Here is a 10,388-nt window from a genome sequence, read left to right as displayed (position 1 = left end):
TGTCAAATTTCGGACAATTATAATACTTTCTGAATCATAAATGATGAGAATGTAAAAAAAAAACATCGATGTTTTCTAGTCAAATTTGACAATACAGGAGCTTCACAAAGTTGACCTATCTACTCCAAGCGCATTATTTCGGTGCTTTTCGGCAAATAAGGGATTTGAAAAAAAAAACAGATTTTTGCATAATAACAGCTAAGCATGCAATCGACGCAAAAATAAAGACACATTCACATGCACTGTACGGTTTTTCTTCACCATTTTTATTCTCTAAGATATTCACGCCCAAAGTTACCGGACTACATGAAAAAATTAAACAGTAGTTGCGTACTGCAATTCTTCAATTCTGAATTGGGTCAGAGAATTTTCTAAACAAAATTATAGTGCGTGTCTGGAACAAAGAAACTTCCAAAAGAATTATAATTCTCACTTGGAAGAGGAAATTTTCGAGAAGAATATTATAATTCGGATTTGGAACAGTGAACTTCGCAAATGAACTAAAATTTTGAATTCGAATGGGGAACTTTTGTAAAGAATTCTAATTCTGATTTGAAACAGGAAATTTCCGAGAAAAAACTGTGATTGGGACATGGGACAGATAATTTTCCATAATAATTAAAATACAGAGTTAGGACAGGGAAATTTACAACAAAAAGTATAAGTAACTGACCAGGAAAATGAAAAATTTGCCGACAGAAAAGCGGTAAATGTTTGGGAATTGAAAATCATCCGTCTGATAAATGATCTGTAAATCTAGAATTCTTTTAATATACATACGTCGTAGTTGTCGCGGAATGAGAAGAAAAGATTCTACAATATCCGTAATACAGTGGTGATTCACTGCGGCCAAAGTTCTCGGCATTTCCAATTCTTTGAAAGGAGGCAGAGTTTTCTTTCTTATTTGTTCTGCATATGCTTTCATTTCTTGTCCACTTTTTTAAAACAAAACCTTGACTGTTCTTTGGTTACCTGCTGACACAGATCTTCGATGTTGCTACACAAACTTTCTGCTTAAAACTTTCGAACAATTGCATCTGAACGTTGTCTGAAGATGCTTTCATGAACTTTGCCTGGAGGAAACAGTATAGCCATGATTAATATTTTCATTACTCGGCTATAAACAAATTTTAAAACTTTTCAAATTTCGAGTTTTCAACTTTAAACGCTTTGAGCTCCAAGTGCTTAAGTTTCTGCTTTTTGAAAGTTGAGAAGAAATTTACTTGAGTTTAATTCATTTTCATAGTATGCATGTATCTTTATTTTATGTATTTGTACACTCTTATTTAAATTTTAATAATATGATTATAGTACAGCTGTTAATTTTGTGAAAAAGATCTTTCAAAATGAAGAATTTCCTGTCAATACCATGCCTCACAGACCGGTCCCTATATCCCCTATTAACCCTATATTCAGTTGAAGTCCCTAAAGTACCCGATTTTCAAAATTTGGTCTCTTTGGTACCTTATGTGCAGCCCATGGTAGAACTTGAGATTTTGAGATAAAATAGAAAATAGTAAAAATCAGGGAATTTCTGTAAGAAGTAACTGTACAAAATAATCAAAGATGATGCACAGTCACTATTAGTCACTTTTTTCTCTTACCACTTTTTAGTCACTTTTTTAAATCAAAATATTTTAGTTTTAAACTAATTTAGGGCTTTTTAAAAGATTCCAATGTTTGTATTAATTGCGAAGATATGGAACGATTTTACAGGAACTAAGGTTTTAAGATATTTCAAAAGATTTCACAAGATCTTGTAAGGTTTCCGAGGATTTCAATTGTTATAATGGATCTTAAAGCTCCTAATGTATTTTTATACATTTTCCAGGATTGAAGGAAATATCATCATATAATTTCACGGGATTTTATATTTTTTTCCAGATTTCAAAGGATTTATTATTGAGAATGTGAGGTGTTTTGTAGGATTTCAAATATTTTAAGGAATCTTTAAAGATTTCTGGAAAAATAATTAGAAAGGATTTCAAAGCTTTTCAAATATTTTAAGCTTAAGGCAAAGAATTTTCCAGAATTTCAAAAGATATTGAAGGATTTTACATGAACTGTAAGGTTTTATTTAAGATATTTAAAAAGATTTCCGAGAATTTTAAAAGGTTTCCGAGTATTTCTATTTTATTTATTATTATTTAGTTCCCTATTTTAAAAGATTCTCAGGCAGTTTAAGAGCTTCAAACGATTTAAGAGATTTTCAAGGGTTTTAATAATATTAAGAGAATGTTAAAAATTTGCATGTAGTTTTAAAGAATTTCCTAGAATTTCGAAAGATATGGAAGGATTTTGCAGGATATATAAGGTTTTAAGATATTTTAATAAATTATAAGAGGTTTTATAAGATATATTAAAATATATTAATAATAAATTATATTTTTTTAATGGATTTCAAAGAATTTATTTTCAAGAAGTGATGGATTCCGTAGGGTTTCAAAGGTTTCAAGAGATTTTAAATTCTCTTTCATGTTTCTAAATTTACTTCAAAGCTACTGAATTCAATCAATTTTTTCATGCTTGTGAAATATTTTGAATTAACTGGATTATTTTTAAATTCAGTTTGATTTTTTATGAATTTTATGGAAATCTTTTTTTATATCTTTTAAATTACTCTGAATTCACTCAAATTTTATTGTAATTAATGGAATTTTTTCGATCAAATTTTTTTCATTTCTCTTGAATTTAACTTAAATTGTTCAGTATTATTTAATCACTTCTTTGGTTAGAAAGGAGTAGGGCTTCAAAGATTTAAAGATTTTAATTTTTTTATTTAGAATTCTCCCTGAATTCTCGTAAATGCTTTGGAATTCTCTTGAATTTGCTAATTTATTTGAATTCTTCTAAATAAACTTAATTCTATTTAATTCAATAGATTTTTTTTTAATTTAAAAAAGTTATTATTCAATTGATGCTAAAGTCTTTTAACCTAGAAATTTCATCATATTATGTTGAATCCCCTTATAATTTTCTAAGCTGATTTCAAGTTTACTTAATTCAATTAAGTGTGCTTATATTTTTAAATTGTTGCCGATTCATGTAAATTCTTTGGATTTTAACTTGAATTGTTTTGAAGTCTTATAAATTTATCCTGAAGTTGTTAGCCTTTGAACGCGAAAAAATTTCATTTAATTAGGGAGAAAGAGAGAGGGAGAGCATCTTAAATCTGCTCTAGAACTTCAAATAGTTTCGTTTCAATTAGCGATCATAAAACTTTTGTAGTTTAGGTCATAGTGGAGTGCCTATGCAATTTACGGTACGATGATCAGAGAAAATTAAAGCGAGAATTGATTAGTGTGCTTTAATTTATTTTCGATTAAAATCTAAATTCGTTTTTCTGATGTCCTATTTTGCACTGAAAAAGTATAACTATTTTAGCTCAATAAATAGAAGCTTTGATACCAACATGCTTTCAATTAAAATACTTTTCTCTTGAAAAAATGAGTTTGATTTTAACAAAATCTGTAATCAAAATTTGTATGGTTGTAAAGGAGTTAAAGGTAAAGGAGGGATTTTTAATTCATTATTGACGCAGTGGGTGTTTCTTCCGGATCCGAATATACGGCCGAAACTTGTTCTGCCGCCTCCTGTCAAGATCGACTACAGAGCTGCTTGCTTTTGCCACCAGGAACTTGTCGATATTGGTTACGTTTGCTCCGTGTGTCTTTCCAGTAAGAACATATTTCATCTTAAGGTGTGGAAAATGAATTAGAATATTTAAGTATCAATTTTTTTCTTTCAGTTTTCTGCAAATTCAGTCCGATCTGCACCACATGCCAGTGAGTAAATTTGGAAAAAATGTTTTTTGTTCTAAGGGAAAATTTTATTCAAAAAGTAGCGTTGTAAATTAAAAGTGGGAAATTATAAATCACAGTTGTTAATTTGAAATGTATTGCCTGTGAAATACTACTGAGTGCATTAAATCCAAATCCTTCATAGTTCAATAATAACTTTTATTTTTTACAGCACTGTTTTCAAGATGCCAGGTGCGATGTCAATGAAGGTGAAGAAAAAAAAGAAAAACCTGGATATTATACAGTGATAGTATTAATTAGTAGGCTTTTTAATTCACATTTCTAAAGAACTGCAGTAACTTATAATGTAAATAATACCGTATACCAATAAATTAATTTTAAATAGGTATAGGATTTAAGTATTAATGAACATTTTTTCCTTCATTAGTGTTTCTTTTTAGAATGGTATTTACTCTAAATTAGATTAAGGAGTAAAAGCTGAATTTATTCAGATCAAATTGCACCTGTTTGATTGAGGGTCGCTGACAACTGCGAGATGAAAATTAACCGCTGAATTAGAAGGGTTTAATTAAAAGTGTGTGATGGTGATTTTATGAAACAGTAGATCAGGTATGAAATGTTCTACAATTTTTCGCCTTTCTTGACATGATCTTAAAAGTTCTGTCGCTGAAAATTCATTCTGTCTGCTTGTCGACCAAGTATTCCCCAAGGCGTCGACTAATTAGTCGACGTCTCGAGCTTTCATCTCTTGTGCGATCGTCGGGAATTAAATTTTACGCTGGCGTTTTTAAGAACCGCGTGTAAAACTTTCTTCCGGTTTTAATATTCTAAAATGTTCTCTTTCATGAAAAAAATATTCTGATTATATTTTTTCCAATTATTGAAATTTCTTTCTTGTCATTTTTAGTCGATCATTTTATATTTTTATAGTATTTTCCCCAACAGACTTAAACTGTGTTTTATTTTTAAATTCTCATCATAACGTGAAGATACTTTTTAAGGGTGCAAAAAGAAAGGACGAATTCGTCAGTCAGTGATTTTGGATTTATTTATAAATTCAATTTATGACTATTCATAGAACTCGAAAATTTGAGCAAGTTATCCTTACAACTTTTTTCGACAAAAAGAAAATGATCAGAGTTATAACAATTTCAAAATTAAGAAAAAAAAACGAAAATGAAAATTATAAGCCAAATAGCGGACGATACGAACAAAATTCAAGGGAAGAAAAACGTTGCTTTTTGGAAGCCCTAAGAGAATATCATAAAATTTTTTTGAATTTTCTTGAATTATTTAAAATTCAAATTTTGACACGAAAAACATAATAAAAAACACAAATGTTCATTTTCCGATCAAACTATGCAAGATACGAAAATATATTATTAGACAGAAATTGTGCACCCAAAAAATATCTGCAAATTCTTTATGAATCACTTTTTGATTTGAGGCGTAGTTTTTGGTTTATTCTTAAAAAACAACATAAAAAATAAAATTGTTGGACAAACGACACAAGCTACGAAAAGAATAAATAGACAAAAGTGGTCATCCAAAAAAGTGATAAAAATAGGTTATTATTAATTTTTTGATAAGACGTGCAGTTTTTGATTCAATCGTGAAAAATGTGATAAAAATAAACAGATTAAATCTTTGGGCAAAAAGACAAAAGGTAAAATAAAATGTTTAAAAACAAAATTGCATTTAAAGTAGATTTTAAAATTTGCTTTTAACCCTTTTTTTCTCACGAGACACGTGATGAGAATGTGTTCGTTAAAGCCGAAGGAGCTTTAACACAAGAGAATTCACAATTCTAAATTTAAGTTTTCCTTTCATTTTAAAAGTTTTATGGCAAAATGTGAGGTATTTACTTTGTACAATGATCGAGCGCGTAGCATGAGGTAAATACATTATCGAGCGTGAGACCCAACATGTGCGCGTTCTAGGCTCGCTCAAACCTGCGAGCCGCGCGCGTGGCCGCGTGACGCGCGATGAGAATGTGTCCGTGCAGTGGGCAGATTTTTTATTCGACAACGTTTGTGAGCTTAACGATTATGTTTCAAGTTATGTAAAATAATAAGTGATCGTACATCACAAATTTGTAAACGGCTTTTATTTTATAGTATTATAAAATCCAAACCACAAACTTTGCATAGAATTTAGTTTTCTTTTAATGAAACTAGTTTTTTTTTAAAGTTCATCACTCAAGCGAAATATTTTAACAGTAAAAATGGATCTTCTTATGCTGCACACTAATCGGAGCAATGCTGCATGGAAATCCTAATTATAGAGGTTTTAACCATTTATTTTAAGGGGGGAAATTGACAGTGATTCTTTCTGTGCACCTTTTTGACTGCGCATAAGGAAAATAAAAATCGAAAACATTTTTTATTAAAATTATCATTTTATGAAGGTGACTGATACAAATAATTATTTTCACTTTTTATATTTGTATTTTTATTCACAAAAAATAGTACTTTGCAGTACTATTTCAGCTTTGTAACAAAATATGTTTATTTTGTTTTTGGATATATTGCTATTTTTCATATTTAGGTTATCTACTCACCTGGAAAACCTGGAAATGTCACGGAATTTTGTTGGTTAGTGAAAGTTAGAGAAACCAGGGAATTTTGTTTAAGGCCGGGAATTTTTAAACAAAAATAACGCGTCCTATTAAAAAATGGTTCAAAGTCAATTTGTAGCTACAATTTAGGTGAATAATTTGATGAACGTTTTATTGGGTAGGTATTCATTTGTCCAAAATGAATACCTTTCTTTTGCTTGCCAAAATTCTGCTTGCGAATTTAGATAGATCTGTATATCAAATTGATGTTAGATGGCGTTTCGTGATCATTATTTAATCTTTTATTACTAATACAAATAAGAAAAGTTTTGGACAAAAGAAACGATAATCTGGTTCTAAAAAAGGCTTTTACTTTTATTTCGTATTTTGAATTGTCACATAACTTTTAACAATATTAGAATATTACTATCCAGAAATCCACCAGGAATGGATCAGGGAGGGGCAAAGTATGGATTTGCCCCCCTCTGAAATCGAATGATCAAATTCATCAGATCTTTCTAATTTCTCAAAAAATCTACCTGAAGTGTTTGGGAAATAATTCATGTCTCTGTGAAATATTGATAGTCTATCCGAAATATTTGTGAAATATTTTAAACAGTTCATAAATATTTGCTAATATGTTTGAAATCATTTAAATATTTGGGAAATTTTTGAAATCTTGATGAAATCTTTTACATCTATCCGAAATTTTTACGAAATATTTAAAATCTTTTAAATATTTGGGAATTGATTGAAATCTTTTTTAAATCTTTTTAAAAATTGTAATTTTTACAATCTTCAAAAAATCATTAGAGTTTATGAAAACATTTATATCTATCAAAAATCTTTGAGAAACCTTTCAAATCTTCGTGATATCTTTGGGAAATTATTTAAATGTTTGTGAAATCTTTGGAAATGTTTTATAAATATTTGATCATATTTTTTAAATAATTGAAATCTTTAGGAAAGAATTGAACTCTATGTGAAATCTTGTAAATTTATCCAAAATCTTTAAGAAATATTTTTAATCTTTGAAAACCTTCGAAATGTTTCTGAAACATTTGTGAAATTATTGAAATCTTTGGGGAATCATATTTATGCCTTTGTGAAATTTGTGAATCTATCCGAAATCTCTGTGAAATCTTGGAAATCTTTTCGAAATATTCGAAATTTTAAACATGTTGTAAAAATATTGGTGAAATTATTGAGTTCTTTCTGAAATCTAAAAATCTATGAAGTATTTTTGAAACACTTGTGAAATTATTTAAATCTTTGAAATATTATTGAAATGTTTGGTCATTCATCCTTGCAACAATTTTTTTTAATTTATGAAAATCATTCTAATATTTGCGAAATCTTTCTGAAATATATAATAAATTTTTGAAATATTTGGTCATATTTGTAAAATTATTGAAATCTTTGGGAAATCATTGATGTATTTGTAAAATATTTTAATTCTATTCCAAATCTTTTCGAAATATGTGAAACCTTTTATACCTTTGTGAATTCATTGAAATCTTTCGGAAATCTTGGAAACATTTGCGAAGAAACCTTTGAAATTTTGGAAATGTTTTTGAAATATTTAATGATTTTCGTTAAATTGTTGAAATCCTTGGAAAATCATTGGTGTTTTTGCAAAATCTTTTAAATTTATCCAAAATATTTGCGAAATATTTGCCATCTTTGGAAACACATTGAAATCTTTCCTAAGTATTTGAAAACCGTGGGATATTTGAGAAATCATCATCTTTTTATTTTTTAATCATATTCATATTTATTTGTCATTACTGAATAATAATTTATATTATTTAATTTTTAATCGAAATCAAAACGAGATTATAAACATCTGTAACCATAGAAATGGTGTATTTGACAATAGAAAATTAATGATATACATACTTTTTTATTTTAACATGATCTTATATGGATTAGTATTACTTATTCATGTATTCACTTATCAGTTGCCTAGTTTTCAAAGTTCTCTCTCGAATTTAAAAGTCGAAGCAAATTTAAATGTCAAAGAATCCTCATAAACGCCACCAAACGTCTGTTTGTATAACGATTTTTACTGAATTCACCATCGGGATCCCCTCTGTGATTTATGTCTACACCGCCCCTAAATCTAGTGATTTTTTCGGCAAAATGACTTTTAGAGAAAATGAAATTTCGGACAACTGAATACCTACCGTTTTATTGCGTCTTGCATCGGTTTTTCAACAACTTATTTTAATTTTTTTACGATTTAAACAAAAACCACACGTTATATTAAAAAATGATAAATAACAAATTTGTAGCTCGTTTTTTGGGTTTGTAGATAACGCGTTACTGGATCAAATAATAGCGTTTTCTTATTAATATCACTTTACAGTACTTCTATAACTTTTATATTCATAAGTTCAGAACTTCGTTGTACAGAGATATAAGTTATAAGTGGTAATCTCCGCTTATAAGTTGTAAGGATTTGAGCAAATGATTTGTACCTTGTACGACTGTCGGTTATCTTCGCGAGGCTGTAACTTTCAAAGTTATATAGCCATCTCGCCGGAACTTATAACAGGTATGTATTACGTCAGGCACTGATTAATTATTTTGAATTTAAAGTAGCGAAGCACTGTTATCAAAACTTACGGGGTTGTTAAATTATTCTGCGCAGTAAATTACAATTTTAGAGCAAAGCATCCTAGTTTAAAAACAAAAGTGATTTAAGATTAATGAAGAGGGGAAAAAATGCACTAAAATTTATTTTCTTAGACTAATTTTTTCCCAGGTTAATATCTTTCGTTTGGAGGCCAGTCATAAATTAGGGAATAACTATTTTGTTAATAGGGGGGGGGGGGGGGGCAAGAAATTGTTACGATCTGATATATGGGAGGGGGTAATTCGATACTATTACGTAATATTTCAAACTAATCAAACTTATACAAAATCCATGTATTCAAAATTATAGTGTACTCGTATAATGTTAAAGATTAGTAATTTTACTATAAATATACACCATTAAGCCATTTCCTTTTCGGGGTAGGCGTGACTTACTCGGTGGGGAAAGGAGTAGTGTGGAAGGGATAGAGAATTTTCAGATTGATCCAGAATTCTCGTGTTATTTATCTAAATAACACGTTCGTTCAGCAACACTGCTCCAACGCAGGTTGCTGATCAATCTCTCTAGCAATCAGCCCAAGTGAAGATCCTCACAAAGTCGTAATGTAACGTTATGTGCACTTGGGTCCATTTGTGTCCAAGGTCTTTTGTTTCAGGCGTCATTAACTCATTTTTTCATGCAGGCACTTGTGTTTCTGTTGATTTTAATAATGTTATAAAGACTTTATACCGGTATAACTAAATTTTTATTTTGTTCACATCATTCAGTGAAAAATAAAACACCCATAAACAACGTTTTTCGCAATTTTTTTAAATTACTATACTGCCCGCAAAATCATTCAACATTTTAAAAGTTTATCAGTTAAAGGGTGTTGAAATCAGAACCCCACCTCAAACATTTTATTGCCTCATTTTGCAAATAAATACTAGAATTACATATTTTTTTTAGATAATTAGGGTCTATTCCTGTCCATGAATTCCGTGAATTTCACGATTTCCTTGAATTGCATGAATTTCTTGAATTACATCCCACAGACGGAGAATAATATATAGTTTATATATATATTAAAAATCTGTCATACGGACAACCGCAGGATTTCGCCGGGAACGGGTGCTAATCTGAAAAATTGCACCCGCTTACAGCGAAATCGCGGTAAAATTTCAGCCATAATCACGTCTCGCAACCATGAGATAGGTGGTTGCAGTCTGTAAAGGAATCAATACGACGATCCAGCAAAAGCCTCGTGCACCCTAAGAACACGGAGCGACCCAAGGACAACCGCCTTCTGCATTTTTCCCGCAAGTGTTCTAGCATATTGTTGACACGCAGGGATACTTTTTAGGCTATTAGCAAGGGAAAGCTTGGCACGCCCAAGAGCGCCGATGATAAGGACGATCAGTTTAACAGAATATTCCGGGTACAATCGTTGCAACTCCCTTATAAGGTCTCGATACCTCTCTTTCTTTTCATT

The 10,388-nt window shown here is 29.9% G+C and overlaps 1 protein-coding gene across 1 annotated transcript in view; it reads left to right on the top strand.

Annotated features, from left to right (window-relative positions):
• Positions 1-4,149, top strand: part of LOC117167535 (general transcription factor IIH subunit 3) — a 13,953-nt gene extending 9,804 nt beyond the window's left edge. The window contains exons 5-7 of the mRNA XM_033352537.1: positions 3,542-3,677; positions 3,749-3,785; positions 3,973-4,149. Coding sequence (XP_033208428.1) covers positions 3,542-3,677; positions 3,749-3,785; positions 3,973-4,048 — 249 coding nt within the window. The 3' untranslated portion in view covers positions 4,049-4,149. The remainder of the gene's footprint in view (positions 1-3,541; positions 3,678-3,748; positions 3,786-3,972) is intronic.
• Positions 4,150-10,388: the final 6,239 nt, after the last annotated feature.

The sequence above is a fragment of the Belonocnema kinseyi genome, chromosome 2 (assembly GCF_010883055.1).
Source record: "Belonocnema kinseyi isolate 2016_QV_RU_SX_M_011 chromosome 2, B_treatae_v1, whole genome shotgun sequence".
In the NCBI taxonomy this organism is placed as follows: domain Eukaryota; kingdom Metazoa; phylum Arthropoda; class Insecta; order Hymenoptera; family Cynipidae; genus Belonocnema; species Belonocnema kinseyi.
This window is presented reverse-complemented; position numbering and strand designations above follow the sequence as displayed.